General features: G+C 37.5%; 1 protein-coding gene across 4 annotated transcripts in view; it reads left to right on the top strand.

The window, feature by feature from the left end:
* The window catches only part of JAK2 (Janus kinase 2), a 252,887-nt gene that overhangs the window by 132,167 nt on the left and 95,625 nt on the right, over nt 1–25,095 (top strand). For all 4 annotated transcript variants that reach the window (XM_082605232.1, XM_082605231.1, XM_082605229.1 and 1 more), the window contains one exon: nt 13,185–13,436. In XM_082605232.1, the coding sequence (XP_082461358.1) occupies nt 13,217–13,436 (220 nt within the window). In that variant the 5' untranslated portion in view covers nt 13,185–13,216. The remainder of the gene's footprint in view (nt 1–13,184; nt 13,437–25,095) is intronic.

Below are 25,095 nucleotides of genomic sequence, written 5' to 3'. Positions count from 1 at the left end.
TTTTTTTGGTTTTTTTCCTGCACCACATGGCTTGCAGGATCTTAGTTCCCTGACCAGGGTATTGAACCTGGGTCCTGGCAATGAGAGTGAGTGCCAAGCCCTAACCACTGGACCACCAGGGAATTCCCAAACTCAGTCAAGATTTATCATTCTTTTAAAATTTACTGGATTCAGTTTGCCAGTGTTTTTTTGTTGTTGGTTTTTGTTTTGGTTTGGTTTTTTTAGTATTTTTTCTTATATGCTTTATGAGAGTTATTTACCCACAATTTTCTTTTCTTGTCATGTCCTTATTACATTTTGGTATCATGTTTGTGCTCTCTTAAAATGCATAGAGAAATGTTTTTAAATTTTTGTTTACTGAGTTTGTGTAAGCTCATTGTTTATTTGTTCATCAGGTGTTTGGAAAAATTCACTGAGAATGTCACTGGGCATTCATTGAATATTCTTTGTAGAAAAATTTAAAATTATATGTTCAACTCATTTAACAAATATTAAAAATTTAGAATTTTATATTTTTTCCTGTGTCAGTTTTCATAAGTTGTGTTTCTAAAGAAACTTGCCCAATTTCTTAGAATTTTTCAAACTTATTGCAGAATGTTTTTATACTCTTAAACATTTTTAATATTTAAGTTTTGGTAATGATGTCAACTTTTCAATTCCTGATTTGAGTAATTTATGTTTTCTCTGTCTTTTTTCTTTATCAATCTTTCTAGTATTTAAAAGCAGTTTATTAATGCTTCTAAAAAGCCAGCTTTTAAAGTTTGCTTTGGTCTATTTTCCTTTTCACTGATTTCTGCTTATGTATTTTTCCTTCTGTGGTCCTTAGCTGATTTGTTGTTCTTTTCCTAGCTTGTTGAAACAAAAGCTCATTAAATAATTTTGTTCAGCCTTTCTTTTTAATTGCATTTCACTCATTTTTTGGTTATCATTGAATTTAAAGTATTTTCTAACTTTTTCTTTGTCCCATGGATTATTTAAAATTATGTTGCTTAATCTCTGAATATATGGGGATTTTCTAATTATCTTTATGTTATTGATTTTTAGTTTAATCTCATTGTGATCAGAGAACATTATGGAAAATAAATTACATGGTGGGATACTTTTATCAGTGGCCATATTTTTCATAAGAAATTTTTAATTTAAGTGCCATTGGTAAGTTTACATCAGTTCAAATGCAGATCTTCATATTTTTCAGTGTTGTTTGTGCTTGTTGAAGTATTAAAAATAGCACGAATTTACAGAATACTGAGAATTATTGACTTTTTAAAAATAATGTAATATACTTTGTAACTGGAAAAATTTTTATCTAACTGTTAAGAGTGTTGATACACACTTTGCTGCACAGCAGAAATTAACACAACATTGTGAATCAACTATACTTCAATAAAATTTTTAAAAAAGAGTTGATTCAGACAATGAAAAGAATAGGTAGTGATAAAGCTGATTTTCACAGTTTTCCGTGGTCCTCTTCAGTGTTGTTATTTCTTCAATATTTTAAAGAATTACATAAATTAATCATGGTCTCTAACATTTAATCAACATCAGGGTCTTAAATAGATAAAATAGTTGCTTGCTCCATTGTTTATATTTTGAATGGAAATCATATAGAGTATGATTCCTTTAGTATTTGTTGATAATTGCTTTGTGGCCTAACATGTGGTATACTTTCATAAATATTTCAGCCACATTTGAAAAGCATGTATGTTCATCAGTTGCTAGGTGTTTCCTTTTGATTGCTTGTATTTCTCAGTGAAATGTAGGAAGTGGAAATTAAGAATGGGGGTTGCAGTTTTGGTGATTGAGGAGAAAGGTATAAGTGGTCTAGAATGAGAGTAAATGAATTAAGGAAATATAAAATGATAGGTGAGCAGCACTGAAGACCCATTTGAGGTTATCATTTATGAATTGAAAGAGCGATCAATCTGAATTCATGTATGTTTCCATCAACCATAATTATATATGTAGGTGGAAACTCTGAATAGTCAGAATTAAATTGAACTCTTTTAGAGTTTCCCCATTGTCTTTGGTGTTCTAACGCTTTGCTTTGATCTGTGCATGTATAAGTCTTTTTAAAATTAATCTTTATCTCCTCTCTTTTAATATGAGCTGAGGTATCTTTAACACCAATTAAGTTTCTTCTTTTATTAAATTTTTTTTTCTTCACTGTGTTCTTTTTCTTTATCTAGAGCTCTTAGAGTTGTACTTTCTGTGTTGGTCCTCTACATTTCTTAGTTTTTTGCCTCTCTTTCTCTCTATCTCTGATACAGGAAACTGGGAGTTTGTCTTGACTTTGTCTTCCAGATTATTACTTGTTCTCTTTAGTTGTATTCAACCCTTTCATTGAAATGTAATTGTTTAAAAAATGTAACCTGTTTTTATTTTCTGCTCCTTTTTGATGATCATCTAATGATACTTTGTATTTTCAAAATCTTCTGCAATCTCTCTGAGGGTAACAAGTAGAATATTTTTTAAAAAATTCTCTTCCTGTATTATCTCTGTTTCTTTTGGGGTCAGTTCTGCTCTTCATTTTTTTTTTAATTTAAAAAATTTATTTATATTATTTTTATTTTTGGCTGTGTTGGGTCTTCGTTGCTGCGTGCGGGCTTTCTCTAGTTGCGGCGAGTGGGGGCTACTCTTTGTTGTGGTGCATGGGCTTCTTATTGCAGTGGCTTCTCTTGTTGCAGGGCACGGGCTCTAGGCACACGGGCTTTAGTAGTTGTGGCACATGAGCTCAGTAGTTGTGACTCGCAGACTCTAGAGCACAGGCTCAGTAGTTCTGGCGCACAGGCTTAGTTGCTCAGTGGCATGTGGGATCTTCCTAGACCAGGGATCGAACCCATGTCCCCTGCATAGGCAGGCGGATTCTTAACCACTGTGCCTCCAGGGAAGCCCTGCTCTTCATTTTGATTTGACTTTTTCATGCTTCCTTCCTCTACCCCAGCTCCCAGTAGATGATGATCTTTGATTATCTTTGGATATTTGTGGGTTTTGTATGTGTGCAAAAAACTTTTTTTATGCTTGTTGATGCTTTCTTCTGTGTACTTTAAATAGAATGTATTTCCTCTGCTCTCTGTCACCTATTCCTATCTATTTTTAATCTTTCAGGAATTCTTCTACATTTCTGATTTGCTGCTGGCACCTTTTCTTCTTTTTCCAAACTATCATGAATTTATTTGTATAAAGATTTTGTTTAATTCCTTTTCATCCTTTTTAGCTATTGATGTCATCTGTTTTACTTTGACATGTATTATAAGCTACATCATACCTTATCATTAATGCTTCAAACAATTGTCAGTTGTCCTTTAGGAATTTTAAGAAATGAAAGGAAATAGTCTGATTACCCACATATGTATTATTTTAGGGTTCTTCATTCATTTTTGCAAATATGAATTTGTATCTGGTATCATCTCCCTTTAATCCAGAGAATTTCCTTGAGCATTTCTTGTAGTTTGGGTTTGTTGGTGGTGTGTTCATGCAGCATTCATTTATCCAAAAATAATGTTTGTTTTGCCATAAATTTTGAAGGTTATTTTTTGTGGGTCATAGAATTTTAGGCTAACAGCTTTCTTTCCTCCTTACCAGCCCTTTGCCTTCTGACCTCCAGTCTTTCTGAAGAGATGTCAGTTGTATTTCTTATCTTGGTGACTGTATGTTTGTGGCTGCTTTAAGATTTACTCTTTGTCTTTGATTTTTAGAAGTTTGATTATGATGTAACTAGGTATGGATTTATACTGATTGGGGTTAGGTAACTTTTTTGGATTAGTGGACTGTTGTTTTTTAAAGAACTTAGAAAAAAACTGGCTAATATTTTTCAAATATTTCTTCTGTCTGTATATATTTTCTCTACATCACATTTTTCTTTTGATAAGTAAGTTTCAACTGATGGTTGTCTGTTGTGGGTGATATATTGTATAAGCTCTGGATGGTGTAGATTTTAATTTTTCTCTGAAGTATTGAGTTTTGTTCTAGTAGGCAGTTCAGTTAAATCTACTGGCAGATTAGCTTGATCCTATGGAAACTTGGTTGTAGGCTCTGTTAGGACAGGTCTGTTTCAGTTTTGCCTTTAATTCTGATGTGGTTATTATTCCTCAAGTATGGCTTTTCTGGAAGTTTAAACAGAAAGCCTGAGGTATTTACCTTTTAACTCTAAATTCTGCCTCTCCAAGGACCAAGCAGCTGTTGAAATCTCTTCACGACTCTTTCAGGTTTCCAGTTACTGCCTCTCCCTGGGCTTCTTGGATTTTCATCTCATACACAGAGGGGAGTTCAGGAGTCAGCCCCCCATGTCTCCCTTTTTTCCCCCCTGGGATTTCTGCTTTCAACTTCTACCTCTTTTAGCAGCTCCAGAGTTCATTGCCTGATACGTATACCCAATAAGACTACAGCTTTGTACAAGAGCTCTATCCTCTTCTCCAGTGCCTACATATGCATTACACAGACTGTATAGTCCTCTCAGGATAAAGATTGATAAATGTGGACCTCATTCAGTGTGATTTCATTCTTTCAAGGATCAGATCCCATCCAGTTTCTCTCTGCTTTTGTTTGCTTGCCAGTGCCTTCAAACAGTGTTTTTAAAGATAGTTTTCCAGAGCTTGTAATTCTTCTCAGCAGGAGCATTAGCCCAGGATAAATTACTCTGTCATTACAGGAAGTCTGTATTTTTTAAATGATTTAAAATTATCATTATTATTATTTACCATTTCACTGGTGTTTGGAGCTGAAGGGGAATGCTCATGATTGTTTCAAATTTCTCTTTAAGGGAATCAATACAGTCTTGGTCTTGAGACCTTATCCTTGAGTTTTCCACACACCAAACTCCTGTAATTGTACTGTATGAAATTAATTCATGATTATGAGCATGGTATTCATTCATTAAATATTTAGTAAGATCTATGCTTCAAGACTTTTCTAGCTACTGAGAACAGATTGTTGAATAAGGCAGATGAGACCTTTTTAAATATTACAAGCTATTGAAGCCTATAATTCAGTGGTGAAAGGAGCACGTAAGAAGAGCTACATGGTGAATTGAAGAGGTAGGCAGCAGACAAGTAATGTAGGACTCGTAGAGTTTTATTCTAAGTGTAATGGAAAGCCATGAGTGCATTTACAGGACCCCCTCTCAACTCCTGCCTGTAGCTTCAGACACAGGTCTAGTGCAGTGCAGGCAAAAATGCCTGTTCCCCTTTCTCCTTGGAAGGGGCTTAATACGTACTTTTCCAGATGTTGCCTGAGGGTCTGGCTTCTAATCAGCCTGCATCTAGGGCCTGAATGCAGTATTCCTCTTTGGGACATGATGAGTCTTAGCACACCCTCAAGTACTGGGAACCACTAGGAACAAAGAAGGTGACTTGGACAGTCACAAAGGTTTGAGAGACATTGAGGAGCTTGGGCTGGGCTGATTGATGAGGTTCATCCCCTACACTAGATCTATCTGTCAAGACTGGGTGAGGTGGCTGTTTTATCCAGTGCACAGAAACCAACACAGAGAGTCAAGAAAAATGAAAAAACAGAGGAATATGTTCCAAACAAAAGAACAAGATAAGTCTCCAGAAACAGATCTTAATGAAACAGAGGTAAGTGATTTACCTGATAGAAAGTTCAAAATAAGTCATAAAGATGCTCACTGAGGTTAGGAGAGCAGTGCATGAATGAAGTGAAAATTTCAACAAAAAGATCGAAAATATTAAAAAGTACCAACAGAAATCACAGAGCTGAAGAATGCAATGACTGAACTGAAAAATTCAACAGAGGGATTCAACATCAGACTAGATCACGCAGAAGAAAGGATTAGTGAACTAGAAGACAGGACAGTGGAATTCATCCAGTCAGAGGAGCAATTAAAAAAAAAAGTGAATGTAGCTTGCGGGCCTTATCAAGAAGACTACTGTATGCATTATAGGGTTCCCAGAAGGAGAAGAGAGAGAGAGAAAGGGGCAGAAAGCTTATTTGAAGAAATAATGGCTGAAAACTTTTCTAACTTGAGGAAAGAAACAGACATCCAGATCTAGGAAGCCTGAGAATATCAAATATGATTAATTTAAAGAAGCTCACACTGAGGCACATTATAATTAAATTGTTAAAAGTTAAACACAGGCAGAGAATCTTAAAAGCAGCAAGAGAAAGAAGTTACCTAAAAGGGAATCTGTATAAGGTTATCAGCAGATTTTTTAGCAGAAACATTGCAGGCCAGAAGAGAGTGGGCTGATACATACCAAGTGCTGAAAGAAAAAATAAAGCCAACCAAGAATACTCTACCCAGGAAAGCTGTCCTTCAGAACTGAAGGAGAGATAGAGTTTTTCATACAAACAAAAACTAAAGGAATTCATTACCACTAGACCAGCCTTACAAGAAATATTAAAAGGAGTTATTTGAGCTGAAACCTAAGGATGCTAGTTAGTCACAGTAAAACACTGTGGTTAAAACTCACTGGTTAAGATAAATACATAGTTAAATTAAGAATACTGTAGTGTTGCAAAGTTGGTGGGTACACTTATAATTCTAGTATGAAGATTGAAAGAAAAGTATTAAAATAACTAATATGTTAATGGATATACAATGTAAAAAGATGTAAATTGTGACATTAAAAACATAAAATATGAGAGGGGGAAAGTAAAAATGTAGAGCCTTTGTGTGCATTAGAAATTAAGCTGTTATCAGCTTAAAAGAGACTGTTATAAAAAATAAGATATTTAATTTAAGCCTCATGGTAACCACACAAAAAAACCTATAGAATATAAACAAAAGATAAAGAGAAAGGGATCAAAGCACTCCACTACAGAAAATCATTAAATGTCAAAGTAAAAGAGCATGAAAGGAACAAAGGAATTAGAAAATGACCAGAAAACAATTAACAAAAGGGCAGTAGTACATTCATACCTTTTAATAAATACTTTAAGTGTAAATGGACTAAATTCTATAGTCAAAAGATATAGAGTGGCTGCAGCAAGAGAGTGGCAGCCGAGGAGCAGAGCACTTCACCATTGAACTGACGGAGGAGAACTTCCAGCAGCTCCAAGCTGAGCATGACAGGCTAAGGAACTGTTCCTATTGAGGAAGACCTTGGAGGAAATGGAGCTGAGAATCAAAATGCAGAAACAGACCCTCAGTGCCCGAGATGAGTCTATTAAAAAGCTTCTTGAGATGTTGCAAAGTAAAGGTTTGCTGTCCAAAAGTCTTGACAATGACAGTGAATGGACATGTAGGATGGCAGAGGCTGAGTCTCAAGTCAGCCACTTGGAAGTGATTTTAGACCAGAAAGAGAAGGAAAACATACATCTTAGAGAGATGAAGAAGCCAAAGATCAGAGAGAGGAAGTAAGCTGCTCAAGGTCATGAAGTAGGAGCTGGTAGTAGAGCTGATTGACTCTAGGGTGCAAGAGCCTACAGTATGCACGGGTGTGCCCAGTGTTTTCTGATTCCCCCTTTGCACTGACATTCCTTTAACTCAGTTGTTTTTGCCCCTGGAGCTTATGAGAACAATCCAAGAAGCTTAAAAATGCATGCAAGTTCCACCCCCAGATCTGATTAATTCAATTAGAATCACTAGAAAGGAGGCCCAGGTGATTCTACTGTGCAGAGAAGGTTGGCCAAGAATTCCTCTCCTCTCTGCCCTTTATTCCTGGTCAGTTTTGTTTTGTTTTATTAAAATAAATTTATTTATTTATTTTAAAAAAAGGAAACTCATTTCAGCTTTAAAGACACACCTAGACTGAAAATTAAGGGATGGGGAAAATATTACATCAAATGGTAGCCAAAAGAAAGCACAGATAAGTATACTTATATCAGACAAAATAGACTCTAAACCAAAGACTGTACCAAGAGATAAAGAAGGTCATTGTGTAATGATGAAGGGGGTCAGTTCATCAAGAGGAACTAGTAACTACTTATGTACCCAAAAGAGGAACACCTAAACATATGAAGCAAACATTAACTGATCTGAAGGGAAAAGTATATAGCAATACAAAACTAGTAGGGGACTTTGATACCCTGCTTTGAACAATGGATAGGTAGACAGAAAGTCAATAAGGAAATACGGGAACTAAATTACAGTTAGGTCAAGTTAGATCATATGGTCATCTCAATAGAGGCAGAAAAAGCATTTGACAGAATTCAACATCCATTTATGATAAAAACTCTCAACAATTTGGATATAGAAGAAATGTTCCTTAATTATAATAAGTCATGTATCACAAGCTCACATCTAACATCATACTCAGTGATGAAAAGCTGAAAGCTTTCCCTCAAGATCTGGAACAAGACAAGGTTACCTGTTTTCACCACTTTTATTCAAAATAGAACTGGAAGTTCTAGCCAGAACAGTTATGCAAGAAAAGAGAAATAAAAGATACCAGTATCAGAAAGGAAGAAGTAAAAATGTCTCTATTTGCAAGTGCCATGTTATTATATGTAGAAAACCCAAAAGACTCCACCAAGAAACTGTTAGAACTAATAAATTCATTATAAGTTGTAGGATATAAAGTCAGTATACAAAAATCATTTGTGTTTGTATACACTAAAAATGAACTACCAGAGAGATTAAGAAAAATAACCCCTATTACAATAGCATCAAAAATAATAAAATATTTGGGAATAAATTTAAGCAAGGAGTTAAATAACTGTACACTGAAAACTATATGACATTGATGCAAGATGTCGAAGAAGACACATATAAACAGAAAGATACGCGGTGCTCATAGACTGGAGGAATTAATACTGTTCAAATGTCCATACTACCCAAAGTGATCTGCAGATTCAATGCAGTCCCTATCAAAATTCCAATTGCATTTTTCACAGATGAAGAACAAACCTAAAATGTGTATGGAACCACAGAAGATTCCAAATAGCCAAAACTGTCTTAAGAAAGAACAAAGTTGGAGTCATCATAATTCCTAATATTAAACTATGTACAAAACTGTAGTAATCAAAACAGCATGGTATTAAAAACAAACGAGCAAGCAAACAGTATGGTATTGACATTAGAAACAGATGCATAGATCAGTGGAATGGAATAGGAGAGCCCTGAACTAAACCCATGCATATATGGTCAATTAATTTTTGACAAAGAAGCAAAGTCTATACATGCAGAAAAGATGGTCTTTTCAATATATGGTGTTGGAAAAACTGGGTAGTCACATGTGAAAGGGTAAAACGAACCCTTATCTTACACCATGCAGAAAAATTAACTCAAAATGGATTAAGGAGTTGTACTTAAGACCTAAAACATAAGGGTTATGCTCTGTTGCATTCGTCTTGGCAATGATTTTTTTTTTTGGATTTGACACAAAAGCAAAGCAAACAAAAGTAAAAAACAAGTGGGACTACATCAAACTAAAAAGCTTCTGCTTAGCAAAGGAAACCATCAACAGAATGAAAAGCCAACCTGGAGAAAATATTTGTCAACTACCCATCTGTTAAGAGGCTAATATCTGAAATACATACGGAACTCATATAATTCAATAACAACAAACCCCCAAATAACCCAATTAAAAAATGGTCAAAGGATCTGAATTTTTTCCAAAGACATACAAAAATGGCCAACAGGTACATGAGAAGGTACTCAGCATCATTAATCATCAGGGAAATGCAAATCAAGACCATAGTGAGATATCACCTCACACCTATTAGTATGTCTATCATTCAAAGGACAAAAGATAAAAAATACTGGAGAGGATGTGGGGAAAAGGATCCCTTGTAAGTTTTTGGTGGGAATGTAAACTGGAACAGCCACTATGGAGACAGTATGGCATTCCTCAAGAAATTAAAAATAAAGCTACTATATGATCCAGCAATCCCACTTCTGGGTATATGTCCAATGGAAATTTAAACATTATTCTGAAGAGATATCTGTACTTCCACATTCATTGCAGCATCATTTGCAACAGCCAAGGTATGGAAACAACCTAAGTATCTGTCAACAGACGAATGGATCAAGAAAACATGGTGTATATATATGTGCGCGTGTGCACACGCTCGCACGCACACACACAGAGAGGAATATTATTCAGCTTTTAAAAAGGAATAGTTGTCATTTGTGACAGTGTGGATGAGCCTGGAGGACATTATGCTAAGTGAAATAAGCCAGCCAGAACCACAAATACTGCATGTTATCACTTATATGTGGAATCTTAAAAAGTTTAGGAAACAGACAGTAGAAAAGTGGTTGCCAGGGTTGGGGGAAATAGAAATGGGTAAAAGGGTAGATTTTCTCTTATAAGATAAATAAGTTCTGAGGATCTGTGTATAACGTGACTGTGGTTGCTAGCACTGTGTTGTAGAATCGAAATTTTCTAAAGAGTAGAATTTAAATGTTCCCTCACCCACCAAAACGGTAAATTCATGAGGTTGATGGAGGTGTTAATTGACTTAATGGGGGGAGCCTTTCACAATGTATACATATATTAAATCATCATGTTTTATACTTTAAATATTTTATTTGTTAATTTTACCTTAGTACAGCTGAAAAAAATTTATTTCAAAGACTACAACAGAAAAACCCTTAATGCCTCACTGAGAGATCTACTAAAAAATATATTTCAGTAAGAAAAAGTGAGTCCAAAAGGAAGGCATAGGATCCAAAATAATGGTGAGCACAAACTGATGAGGTTCTAGCGTATTTGCTCTTTAATGGCTAAGAATTCATCTGATGGTTTTCCATAGCTGAGTAACAGAGATAGTGTAATAGAGTAGGAGAAATGTTTTTAAAAATTTCTATTTTTGAACAAATTAGAAGTGTTTAAATTTGCCTATCCAAATGCAGAGGAACTTCAAAAATCTTGCAGTTTTGCTCACAACTGCCAGTTTTTTGTTTTGTTTTTACACACTGATAGTTTTATGTTATTTGAATAAGTATTAACTCTAGTATTTTCTCTAATAGAATAAGGTCCTTGTAGTTGAATGTAGATTATGTTTCATATTGCAATTCACTTAGTAATCACTTCATTTATTTAATATCTGTATTTAGAACGGTGCCTGGCAGATAGTAAATGCTGTGCAAGTGTGTTTGCTATTATTCCCGTCCTCTTCCTTCACGTAGCTCATGATTTAAATGATTACATCTGTGGGGAAGGTTGTCAAATTTTCAGGTCTTCCAAATATCAGTCTCATGTTTTAGCTGCCAGCTAGATTTTGGTCTAATTGCCCTGCTTTCATTCCTGAATAAAAGTCTGTAAAACAGTAGTCTTTATTCTCCTCACCTTCCAAAGTCAAGGGACAAAGTCCTTCTAATAATGGTATTACAGATCTCCCAAGTTTGAAATCCTCATACTATCTTTTACTTCTGGCTTCTATATTCAGTTAGTCCTCATGGTGCATCAAGTCTTCCTCTTTTGTTACCTGTAACCATCCAACTGTTGCTGTTTCAGTTCAGAATCTTAGTACTGCCTAGGTTATTGTAATAGCTTTCTAACTATATCACCTCACCTTTCTAATCATTATTGACTGTGGGATAAAGTTTAAATTCTTTCGTCTGACATTTGGACCTTCTTTTATTTCGTACTGTATCAGTTAGGATTGCACTTACTTATACGTAATAAGGTGTCTGATGGTTGGTAGGGGATTCCTGACGTTGATTCAGCTGCTTAAGGTTGCCAGGTCATTTATTCTCTTGGCCTTTCCTTCATGGTTACATGGTGTTAAGGTGACTGCCCTACCTATATTCATGCCTAGATTCAGACAGAAGGTGAAGGGGAAAAAGTAAAAGGAGACATGCCAGCTACGTCAGCCTTTTTTTAAGGAGTGCTCCTGAAAGTACCACCCAGCAACTTTCACGTAACTGGTTCACATGGCTATCCATCTGTGGGAAGTAGAGGTTTTTTTGGGGGGTACATTGGTATACCCCCCCATTTGGGCCTTTGTATCAAGGAAGAAGGGGGAAGTGCATACTGGGTATGTAGCTGCAGTTTTGTTACAAGCATCCGGGTCTTAGTTGTGGCGTGCAGGCTTCTCTCTAGTTGTGGCGCACGGGCTCCAAGGTGCATGGGCTCTGTAGTTTGCAGCACATGGCCTCTCGTGTTGAGGCGTGGGAGCTCGGTAGTTGTGGCTCGTGGGCTTAGTTGCCCCGCGGCGTGTGGGATCTTAGTTCCCTGACCAGGGATTGAACCAGCGTCCCCTGCATTGCAAGGCAGATTCTTTACCACTGGACCACCAGGGAAGTCCCTATCCATCTGTATTTTTAATCCTTTCCTAAATGGTATAACTTCTCAAATACTTCACTCAGACCAATAAATTATTGAACATATCTTGTATCTTTCTACTCTTCAGAACAGTTCCACTCTTCCAGAACATTCTTCCTCTTCCATCCATCAAAATCCAATCCATGCTTCAAGAACAGTTTTAAATATGACCTCCTCTATTAAAGCTCATCAGTTAATCCCAGCTTGAAATGTTATTTTTCCCTTCCAGATTCCAATAAGCAATTGTCAGAGTAATCTGTTGAGAAATCATGTTGCTTTGTGGAATCTCTTCTTCTGTTGTCTGTAACTGATTTTGTTTGTTCTGTTAGTGTTATATATTTATATTGTGGTTCCTCAGTTAGCGTATAAGCTTCAGTTTTATTGTCATTGTCCACAAGAAGTTTATAATTTTGATATCTCTCACTGTGCTTTGTATATAGTAGTATGGGCATACCTCATTTTATTGTGCTTCCCCAATACTGGTTTTTTACAATTGAAGGTTTGTGGCAGCCCTGTGTTAAGCAAGTCTATCCGTGCCAATTTCCCAAAAACATTTGCTCACTTCATGTCTCTTTGTCACATTTTGATACTTCTTGCAATATTTCAAACTTCATTATTATTATATTTGTTACGGTGATCTATGATCAGTGATCTTTGATAATACTATTGTGAAAAGATTACAGATCGCTGAAGGCTCAGATGATGGTTAGCAATAAAGTATTTTTTAATTAAGGTATGTACAATTTTTTTTAGACATAATGCTATTGCATACTCAGTATACTACAGTATAGTGTAAATATAACTTTTATAGGTACTGGGAGACCAATAAATTTGTGTGGCTTTATTGCACTGGTCTGGAACAAAACCCTCAGTATCTGTCTGAGAAATGACTGTACATGATAGTTATTCAGTTAATGGATTTGACAGAGTCATTGCTGTCAGTGAAGACTTCTTTATATATGAAGGATAACTTATGAATATCACTTTCATTTGTAACTTTGGTTTCTCTTACAGGCAAATGTTCTGAAAAAAGACCCTGCATAGGAATGGCATGCCTTACAATGACAGAAATGGAAGGAACATCCTCATCTCCTGTACATCAGAATGGTGATATTCCTGGAAATGCTAATTCTGTGAAGCAAATAGATCCAGTCCTACAGGTCTATCTTTATCATTCCCTTGGAAAAGCCGAGGGGGATTATCTGAAGTTTCCAACTGGGGAGTATGTTGCAGAAGAGATTTGTGTTGCTGCTTCTAAAGCTTGTGGTAAGTGTTAAAAAGCAGTGTTTTTCTTCTTATTAATATATCCATGCTTTAATTATGCTACTCTTAACACAATGTACATGTATAATGTATTTTTTATGCTTCTGTGACTGACAAGTGTTTTCATATGCATATAAAATGAGAATATCACTAAAGCAGAATTTAAGGTAAATTCTGTGTTGAGCTAGTGGTATAGACTGAATGTTTGTGTTCCCCAAAATTTGTGTTGAAACCTACTCTTCTAATGTGATGAGTTTGGAAGTGGGGCTTTTGAGAGATGGATCAGTTATGAGGGTGGCTTCCTCATCAGTGGGACTGGTACCTTTGTTAAAGAGACCACTGAGAGTTCCTTTGCTCCTTCTGCCATGTGTGGACATAGCAAGAAGATGAATAAGAAGATGAACTATCTATGAACTAGGAATTGGGTCCTCATTAGACACCACATCTGCCAGCACCTTGATTTTGTACTTCCAAACCTCCAGAAATGTGAGAAATACATTTCTATTTTTTTTATAAACCACCTTGTCTGTGGTATTTTTGTTATAGTATCCTGAATGAACTAAAACAAAAATTGGTACTGAGAAGTGGAGGGGTGCTGTAATAAATTCCTAAAAATGTTGAAGTGGCTTTGGAACTGGGTAATGGGCAATGGAAGAGTTTTGAGGTGCATGCTAGAAAAAGCCTACATTGTTGTGAACAGGAGATTCTGGTGTGGACTTGAAAGGAGTTGAGGTGTACAGAAAAACCTCAATCTTCTTAGAGAACACCTGTGTAATCCTGCGCAGAATATTGGTAGAATTGTGTACTGTAAAGACCATTCTGATAAGATCTCGGGTGGAAGTGAGGACTGTGTTATTGGAAACTGAAAGAAAAGCGATCCTTGTTGTAAAGTGTCAAAGAACTTGGCTGAGTTATGTTCATGTTTTAGTGCTTTGTAGAATGTAGAACTTGTGAGCAATGAAATTGGATATTTACTTGAAGTAATTTCTAAACAAAGGTTTGAAGGTGTGGCTTGAGCCCTCCTAACTGCTTATAGTTGTAAAAAGTTAATAAACAGAAACCTCAATAAAATAGAATCAGGAGACCAGAAGGGGGAGTTCTCATGCCCTGCAAGGATACCAGAGCCCAAGAGGAAGAAGAAAGACTCCTCTTCTTTCCTGACAAGGACTCAAACAATGAAAAACCTTGGGCTCCTTGTTTACTGTAGCCCTCCCCTCTAGGAGAGTGTTCTCCTTCCCTTGCCTTGGGGGAGCTTCCATGTGGTTCACCATGATTGCAGACCCCAGATTGCAGTTCCCTGCTGATCCCAAGTAAATCCATCTTTTCTGGAAAAATACCTGGCAGCCTATTTGTTTTAGGTCAACATAGTATAATTAGAGAGAAATAACTTAAAAGCATAATTATAAATGTTAAGCAAAAAGGAAGCAGGACTTAAAAATTTGGAAAATTCCCCACCTATCCAAAAGATGAGAAAGCCTGTTCAGCAGAGAACACTAAGGGTGTGGCCAAGCAACCATTTTTTAAGATTAGTGTGGATAAACCATCTCAACAGGAACCAGATGCTGCTACCTAAAACAATAGAAGAATGACCCTGAAGACAGTTCAGAAATCACCAGGGCTGCTGTCTTAGCACAGGGTCTGGAGGCAGAATGATTTCAAAGGAGGAGATGCCAGTGTTTGGAGACCTTGAGCTTGCTGCTTGGTGCTACCTCACCTTGAGGGCTCTGCTGGTGCACTGCTGGTGCTGAGCTCCTCGGCTACCCCAGGTGTGGTTCTGGCAGCCTCTGGTGCAGCAGCTGCCTCTCAGCAGGGTGCAGGCAACAAACTGGTGGAATAAGCCATCTCCACTAGTGGAGAATGCACAGGCCCAGGGAGCGTGTCTGACTCCACCTAGATTTCAAAGAACAGGGGCCACCCAAATCCACCAGGGCAGGGCTGCCAGGAGCCTTAGGTGCCCACCCTCTGCCCAGCAAAGCTGAAGGGGCAGGAATACTGCCCAAGTGTGTCCTGTAGGTAGGACCTCTGCTTCAGTGGGCCTGGAGGGCAGAGTATCAAGTTAGAGGATTATTCATGGACCTTAAGGTCCAATGGAATTTGCCCTGTTGGGTTTTAGACTTGCTTGAGACTTGTCACACCTTTCTTCTAAATATCTGTCCTGTGCCTGTTCTGCCATTGTATTTTGGAAGCACATAACTTGTTTAATTTCACAGGTTTACAGCTGGAGAACCTCAGGATGAATTGTACCTTGAGTCTCATCCAAATTTGCTTTAGAAGATATTTAGATGAGACTTTGAACTCAGACTTTGAGTTGATGTTGGGATGAGTTAACACTTTTGGGGCTGTTGGGAATAGAATGAACATATTTTGAATGTGAGAAGGATATTATTTTGGGGGTCCAGGAACAGAATGCTATAGATTGAATGTATTTCTTCTCCCTCAAATTCATATGTTGAAACCTAATCTCCCAGTGTGATTGTATCTGGCGGTGGGGTGATCAGGTCATAAGGTTAAGTATCACCTTATCTCAGTTGATTTTCTACCCATATGTGGCTCAGTTATAGAACTTGTCTCTTTGGATTATGGATATTTGTGTCTCTTTTTTCAAGATACAGTCAGTTATGTTATAGTGTGAAATAGGTGTTCCTAAAGTGCACTGTGCTGTGCAGAATTGTGTACTAAAAACCATAGGGCTTAGAGGAAAAATGAGATTAGTGGCATAACATTCTAAACTTCATGACATTAAAAAAAACAATAAAAACAGCACATGTTAAATGGTAACAAAATATATAAAACCTGCAATATATTTGGCACTTTACCTTAAAAAAGTCTTGAAGCTTGCTTGTGGAAGTGGGCGCTGGAAAGGTTGCATCTTGTGAGTTAGTGTGAGGCTGTAGAAGGAAAGTATGTGAGATCACATGAGAAGTTGTAACACCACATATAGATGGCTGTGGCTCATAACATACATGGTAAACTGAGGTAGCCAGTAGGTGTTTGTTCCATGTATGTTCTCAGTTTGGATGCCAGGCTGAAGGAGTACCCCCTATATGAGACATGATGTTCTCCTGGTAAAAGGCAAAAAAACATGAGGGCTGCTGGAAACGAAATACCTCCCTACTGCCTCTGCTTGGAACTAACACACTCTCACTTCTGCTCAGATTCCATTGGCCAAAACAAGTCATATGGCCAAGCCAGTGTTAGTCAGATGGGGTGGTCCTCTCAGGGACTGGGAAGAGAAGAGTGAGTATTTGTGAGCAGTAATGTAGTCTGCTACACTTTTCCCTCTTGGCCACAAATAATTTCTTTATTCAGTATTGACAATAATTTTTCTCCTTCCCCAGTGAGGATACCCAGAGGTGTCATTGAATCAGGCTTAAAATCCAGGCTCTCCCTATATTCTCTCAGTCATGTCCAGATGTTATTCTGCTTGATTCAGAAAATCTGTGAACTGAAAAGACAATTATTCTGATATCATATCTACAGCCTTGATGAGTTATATTTCAGAGATATGTTATGAGATAGTTTTCCCTAGCATAGAGACAGCAAGGTTTAGACCAAATAGCTATGTAGAGTTATCTTGGAATCCTCCCACCTCTCTCTGAGCACTGTGCCAGTTACTCTTTCTTGACTGAACTACTCATGTATCTAGTATCCTCATATTCCTTTCCATTCCCATCCCCAAATGCCCTTTATTATATCTAGCTGCAATCAGAACTTACGTTGATGACCCTTTGTTAAGTATGGTTTTGATGATAAAATAATTTGCAATAAGTTATAAATGACAAATAGTTTTAATATTCAGATATTTGTATTTAATGAAGAATCTTGATCTGTAGTAACCTCTAATTGTAAAAAATGTTTAGGGGAAATGTATTCCTTTTAAATGACCTTTATTCTTTTCTCAATCCCCAAAGAGTAGAATATGGAGTTAATGTTATAGCTGTACCCCGTTCACCTCTTTCAACTAGCTAAAATTTATTGACACTGTGTTAAGTGCTTTATGTGTGTTACTCAATTCTTACAACAGCACTAGGGTGTGTAGATGTTATAGTGTAAGCACCTGACAATTAGCTTTTTAAAAAATTTTTTACTTTATATTGGAACATAGTTGATTAACAATGTTGTGTTAGTTTCAGGTGTACAGCAAAGTGATTCAGTTATACATATACATGTATCTATTCTTTTCCAATTCTTTTCCCATTTAGGTTATTACAGAATATTGAGCAGTGCTGTGCTTGCTATACAGTAGGTCCTTGTTGGTTATCTATTTTATTTTATTTATTTTTAAAAATTTATTTATTTTTATTTTTGGCTGTGTTGGGTCTTCATTGCTGCACGCGGGCTTTCTCTAGTTGCGGCGAGTGGGGTCTACTCTTCATCGAGGTGTGTGGGCTTCTCATTGCAGTGGCTTCTCTTGTTGCAGAGCACGGGCTCTAGGTGTGTGGGCTTCCGTAGTTGTGGCACGTGGGCTTCCGTAGTTGTGGCTTGTGGGCTCTAGAGCACAGGCTCAGTAATTGTGGCACACAGGCTTAGTTGCTCTGTGGCATGTGGAATCTACCCAGACCAGGGCTCAAACCTGTGTCCCCTGCATTGGCAGGCAGATTCTTAATCACTGCACCACCAGGGAAGCCCGGTTATATATTTTAAATATAGCAGTGTGTACATGTCAATCCCAAACTCCCAATCTATCCGTCTCCCCCATCCTTCCCCACCGGTAACCATAAGTTCTCTAAGTCTGTGAGTCTGTTTCTGTTTTGTAAATAAGTTCATTTGTATCATTTTTTTTAGATTCTGCATATAAGTGATATCATATGATACTTGGCTTTCTCTGTCTGACTTACTTCACTTAGTATGATAATCTCCAGATCCTCCATGTTGCCACAAATGGCATTATTTCATTCTTTTTTATGGCTGAGTAATATTCCACTGTATATATGTACCACATCTTCTTTATACATTCCTCTGTCAATGGAATTTAGGTTGCTTCCATGTATTAGCTATTGTAAATAGTGCTGCAATGAACATTGAGATGCATGTATCCTTTCAAACCATGTTTTTCTCCGGATATATGCCCAGGAGTGGGATTCCTGGCTCATATGGTAGCTCTATTTTTAGATTTTTAAGGAGCCTCCAAAATGTTCTCCATAGTGGCTGTCCCAATTTACATTCCCACTGTTGTTTGCACAACAGTGCAAAAGAGTTCCCTTTTCTCCACACCCTCTCCAGCATTTATCGTTTATAGATTTTTTTCATTATGGCCATTCTGACTGGTGTGAGGTGATATCTTGTAGATTTGATTTGTATTTCTCTAATAATTAGCAATGTTGAGTACCTTTTCCTGTGCCTCTTGGCCATCTATATGTCTTCTTTGGAGAAATGTCTATTCAGGTTTTCTGCCCATATTTTGATTGGGTTGTTTGCTTTTTTGATACGCATGAGGTGTTTGTAAATATTGGAGACTAATCCTTTGTCAGTCACATGGTTTGTAAATATTTTCTCCCGTTCTGTGGGTTGTCTTTTCGTTTTGTTTATGGTTTCCTTTGCTGTGCAAAAGCTTTTAAGTTTCATTAGGTCCCATTTATTTATTTTTGTTTTTATTTCCATTTCTGGAGGAGGTGGGTCAAAAAGGATCTTGCTGTGATTTATGTCATAGAGTGTTCTGCCTATGTTTTCCTCTTAAGAGTTTTATAGTGTCTGGCCTTACATTTAGGTCTTTAATCCATTTTGAGTTTATTTTTGTGTATGCTGTTAAGAAGTGTTCTGATTTCATTGTTTTACATGTAGCTGTCCAGTTTTCCCAGCACCACTTATTGAAGAGGCTGTCTTTTCTCCATTGTATATTCTTGCCTCCTTTATCAAAGATAAGGTGATATGTGCGTGGATTTATCTCTGGGCTTTCTGTCCTGCTCCCTTGATCTATATTTCTGTTTTTGTACCAGTACCATACTGTCTTGATTACTGTAGCTTTGTAGTAGAGTCTGAAGTCCAGGAGCCTGATTCCTTGAGCTCCGTTTTTCTTTCTCAAGATTGCTTTGGCTATTAGGGGTCTTCTGTGTTTCCATACAAATTGTGAAATTTTTTGTTCTAGTTCTGTGACAAATGCCATTGGTAATTTGATAGGGATTGCATTGAATCTGTAGATTGCCTTGGGTAGTATAGTCATTTTGATAATATTAATTGTTTCATTCCAAGAACGTGTTATATCTTTCCATCTGCTTGTATCATCTTCAATTTCTTTCATCAGCATCTTAATAGTTTTTTAGAGTACAGGTCCTTTGTCTCCTTAGATAGGTTTATTCTTAGGTATTTTATTCTTTTTGGTGTGATGGTAGATGGGATTGTTTCTTGAATTTCTCTTCCTGATCTTTCGTTGTTAGTGTATAGAATGCAACAGATTGCTATGTGTTAATTTTGTATCCTGCAACTTTACTGAATTTATTGATGAGCTCTAGTAGTTTTCTGGTAGCATCTTTAGGATTTTCCATGTATAGTATCATGTCATCTGCAAACAGTGACAGTTTTACTTCTTCTTTTCCAACTTGGATTCCTTTTATTTCTTTTTCTTATCTCATTGCTGTGGCTAGGACTTCCAAAACTATGTTGAATAAAAGTGGCGAGAGTGGACATCCTTGTTTTGTTCCTGATCTTAGAGGAAATGCTTTCAGGTTTTCACCATTGAGTATGATGTTAGCTGTAGGTTTCTCATATATGGCCTTTATTATGTTGAGGTAGGTTCCCTACATGCCCACTTTCTGGAGAGTTTTTATCATAAATGAGTATTGAGTTTTGTCAAAAGCTTTTTCTGTATCTATTGGGATTATCATATAGTTTTTATTCTTCAGTTCTTTGATGTGGTGATTCACACTGATTGATTTGAGGACATTGAAAAATCTCTGCATTCCTGGGATAAATCCCACTTTGATCATGGTGTATGATCTTTTTAATGTATTGTCGGGTTCGAATTGGTAGTACTTTGTTGAGGCTTTTTGCGTCTATGTTTATCAGTGATATTGGCCTGTAATTTTCTTTTTTTGTGGTATCTTTGTCTGGTTTTGGTATCATGGTAATGGTGGCCTCATAGAATGAGTTTGGGAGTGTTCCTTCCTCTGCAGTTTTTTGGAATAGTTGCAGAAGGATAGGTATTAATTCTTCTGTAGATGTTTGATAGAATATGCTTGTGAAGCCATCTTGTCCTGGACTTTATTAGTTGGGAGTTTTTAAATCACATTTTCAGTTTCAGTACTTCTGATCCATCTGTTCATATTTTCTATTTCTTCCTGGTTTCATTTTGGGAAATTGTACCTTTTTAAGAATTTGTCCACTTCTTCCAGGTTGTCCATTTTATTGGCATATAGTTGCATGTAGCAGTCTCTTATGATCCTTTGTATTTCTGTGATGTCCATTTTAACTTCTCCTTTTTCATTTTAAATTTTATTGGTTTGAGCCCTCTCCCCCTTTTTCTTGATGAGTCTGGCTAAAGGTTTATCAATTTTATTTATCTTTTCAAAGAACTAACCTTTAGTTTCATTGATCTTTTCTTTTTTCTTAGTTTCTATTTCATTTCTTTTTGCTCTGATCTTTATGATTTCTTTCCTTCTACTAACTTTGGGTTTTGTTTGTTCTTCTTTCTGTAGTTGCTTTAGGTGTAAGGTTAGGTTTTTCATTTGAGTTTTTTCTTGTTTCCTGAGGTAAGATTGTATTGCTGTAAACTTCCCTCTTAGAACTGCTTTTGCTGCATCCCATAGGTTTTGGATTGTCGTGCTTTTGTTTCCATTTGTCTGTAGGTATTTTTTGATTTCCTGTTTGATTTCTTCAGTGATCTGTTGGTTGTTTAGTAGCATATTGTCTAGCCTGCACGTGTTTCTGTTTTTTACAGTTTTTTTGTCTCATAGTTAATTTCTAATCTCATAGCATTTTGGTCAGAAAAGATGCTTGATATGATTTCAGTGTTCTTAAATTTACTGAGGCTGGCTTTGTGGCACAGCATGTGTTCACTCCTGGAGAATGTTCCATGTGCACTTGAGAAGAATGTGTATTCTGCAGCTTTTGGATGGAATGCTCTATAAAAATTAAATACATCTGGTCTAATTTGTCACTTAAGGCATGTATTTCCTTATTGATTTTCTGTCAGGATGATCTCTTCATTGATGGAAGTGGAGTGTTCAAGTCCCCCACTATTATTTTGTTACTGTCGATTTCTCCCTTTATGGCTGTTAGTACTTGCCTCCTTTACTGAGGTGCTCCTGTGTTGGGTACATATATATTTACAATTGTTATATCCTCTTCTTGGACTGACCCCTTGATCATTATGTAGTGTCCTTCTTTGTCTCTTATAACAGTCTTTATTTTAATGTCTATTTTGTCTGATATGAGTATTGCTACTCCAGCTTTCTTTTGATTTCCATGTGCATGAAATACCTTTTTCCATTCCCTCACTTTCAGTCTGTATGTGTTCCTAGATCTGAAGTGGACCTCGTGTAGACAGCATATATACGAGTCTAGTTTTTGTATCCATTCAGCCAGTCTGTGTCTTCTGTTTGGAGCATTTAATCTGTTTATGTTTAAGATAATTACAATATGTATATTCTTATTGCCATTTTGTTAATTGTTTTGGATTTATTTTTGTAGGTCTTTTTTCTTCCCTTACTCTTTTGTTCTCTTGAGATTTGATGACTAACTTTAGTGTTGTGTTTGGATTCCTTTCCCTTTTTTTTTTTTACGTGTATCTATTGTAGATTTTCAGTTTGCAGTGGCCATGAGGTTTTGATATAGCAGTCTGTATATAAACAAAATTGTTATAAGTTGCTGGTCTTTTAATTTCAAATGCATTTCCAGTTATCCTGCAGTTGTCCTCTCCTCTTCTCACAACTGCTGGTTTTGATATCATATTTCTGTGTGGATGATTTCCTATCTTTACTGTATGATTGCCTTTACTGGTGAGCTTTTCCATTCATAATTTTCTTGTTTCTAGTTGTGGACTTTTCTTTTCAGCTTTGAGATATTCCTTTAGCATTTGTTGCAGAGCTGTTCTGGTGGTGCTGAATTGTCTTAGCTTTCGTTTGTAAAGCTTTTGATTTCTCTGTCGAATCTGAATGAGATCCTTGCTGGGTAGAGGATTCTTGGTTGTAGGTTCTTCCCTTTCATCACTTGAAATATATTGTGCCATTCCCTTCTGACCTGCAGAGTTTCTGCTGAGAAATCAGCTGATAACCTTATGGGAGTTTCCTTATATGTTGTTTGTTACTTTTCCCTTGTTGCTTTTAATATTTTTTCTTTGTCTTTAATATTTGTCAGTTTGATTACTGTGTGTCTCAGCATGTTCCTCCTTGAATTAATCCTGTATGGGACTCTCTGTGCTTCCTTGAGTTGGGTGGCTGTCTACTTTCCCACATTAGGGAAGTTTTCAACTGTTACTCTTCAAATATTTTCTCAGGTCTTTTCTCTCTCTCTTCTCGTTATGGGACCCATATAATGTGAATGTTGGTGCGTTCAGTGTTGTTCCAGAGGTCTCTGAGGCTCTCCTCATTTCTTTCATCCTTTTTATTCTGTTGTGAGGCAGTGATTTCCACCATTCTGTCTTCCAGCTCACTTATGCATTCTTTTGCCTTAGTTATTCTGCTATTGATTCCTTCTGGTGTATTTTTCATTTCAGTTATTGTGTTGTTGATCTGTGTGTTCTTTAGTTCTAGGTCTTTGTTAAACATTTCTTGTATCTTCTCGATCTGTGCTTCCATTCTTTTTCCAAGATCTTGGTTCGTCTTCACTATCATTACTCTGAATTCTTTTTCTAGTGGATTGCCTATGTCCACTTCACTTAGCTGTTCTTCTCGGGTCTTATCTTATTCCTTCATCTGGGACATATTCCTCTGCCATCTCATTTTGTCTACCTTTCTGTGATTGCAGTTTCTTTTTCACAGACTGCAGAATTATAATTCTTCTTGCTTCTGCTGTCTTCCCTCCGGTGGATGAGGGTGTGTAAGAGGCTTGTGGGAGGGACTGGTTCCGCCCATTGGTGGGTGGAACTGGGTCTTGTCCCTCTGGTGGTCAGGGCCATGCTCAGGAAGACTTTAAACCCTGTCTGGTGATGGGTGGGGCTGTGTTCCTGACCTGTTGATTTTTTGGCCTGAGGCATCCCAGCACTGGAGCCTTCAGGCTGTTGGGTGGGGCTAGGTCTTGGGGAGAAAATGGCAGCCTCCAGGAGGGCTCACACCGATGAGTACTTTCCAGAACTACTGCTGCCAGTGTCTCTGTCCCCGCAGTGAGCCACAGCCACCCCTTGCCTATGCAGGAGACCCTCCAGTACTAACAGTTAAGTCTGGCCTGGTCTCTTATGAGGTTACTGCTTTTTCCCCTGGCCTCTGGTATGCACGAGACCTTGTGTGCACTCTTTAAGAGTGGAATTTCTGTTTCCCCTAGTCAAACCCCACTGGCCTTCAAAGCCAGATTCTCTGGGGGCTCCTCCTCCCGTTGCCTGACCCCCAGATTGGGGAGCCTGACATGGGGCCCAGGAGTTTCACTCCTGTGGGAGAACTTCTGTGGTATAATTATTTTCCAGTTTCTGGTTCACGCACCTGGTGGGTATGAGATTTGCTTTTATTGCGATTGTGCCCCTCCTATCATCTTGTTGTGGCTTCTTCTTTGTCTTTGGATGGAGGATATCTTTTTTGGTAGGATCCAGCGTTTGTTTGTCAATGGTTGTTCAGCAGCTAGTTATGATTTTGGTGTTTTCGTAAGAAGGGGTGAGTTCACGTCCTTCTCCTCCACCATCTTGAGACTTTCCCAGGAAGATTAATCTGGAAGAGGGTTCATCTTAGGAAACTTCTTGCATGAATGGCTACCAGCAGAGAAGAGCTTTCTGCTCACCACACTCCTAGTTAGTACTGTAGCCAGGAATCCCAGCTGTAGCTATTTCTTGGAAATCACAGTGAGGCTGAAAGTCAGGGTCCTGAAGGATTGTTTGCTCCTGGAGTTATCTGACAACTAGCTTTGTTGACTGCAGTGTGTCTGGTATTAAGCTTTTGATTGTCTAGGTAGTCACTTGAAAGACATCCATTTCAAATAAACAGATTGCCAGCTATAGGACTAGATAAAGAGCCAGGCCACCCCACCCATGAAGTTCCTGTTTTTAAAGAGGTCTGACTTAGATAACTTAGATACTGACCATTTGACCTCTTGCTTTTCTCTTCTTGTGCTTTCATTCCTGCTTTATGTTTTAAATTCATCAATAAAAAGAAACCTGTGAGACCCTAGGCACCTCAGTCTCAGAAAGAAACCTGTGAGACCCTAGGCACCTCACTTTCAACCCCAATAAAGACAGAACCTCAGGTTTGCATTCACTAGCTCTCTACCCGTGACCTTGCTGTGTGGCCAGGACTTGTGAATAATAAACGTTTATTTTTCGCAGTTCCCTGGTGGTTGTTGCTGAAGTACGTCTTGTAATCATAGTAAGATCCATAAGGGCTAGTCCAGCCACAGTATTGATTCTGGAAGGGGAAATGTCTGTGGGGGTTGCCTTAGTTCTGGGTGGGTCTTTAGGTACTTCTGTCCAGTAGCAACGTTATTGCTAGGCTGAGACTGACACAGAACAAGGTACTATGTTTATCTCTCTTTTAAAGTGAGGAAATTGACCAAATGACTTTTATTCTTTAATTTGATCTTAGAATCC

The sequence above is a fragment of the Mesoplodon mirus genome (assembly GCF_964341445.2).
Source record: "Mesoplodon mirus genome assembly, chromosome: 1".
In the NCBI taxonomy this organism is placed as follows: Eukaryota; Metazoa; Chordata; class Mammalia; order Artiodactyla; family Ziphiidae; genus Mesoplodon; species Mesoplodon mirus.
This window is presented reverse-complemented; position numbering and strand designations above follow the sequence as displayed.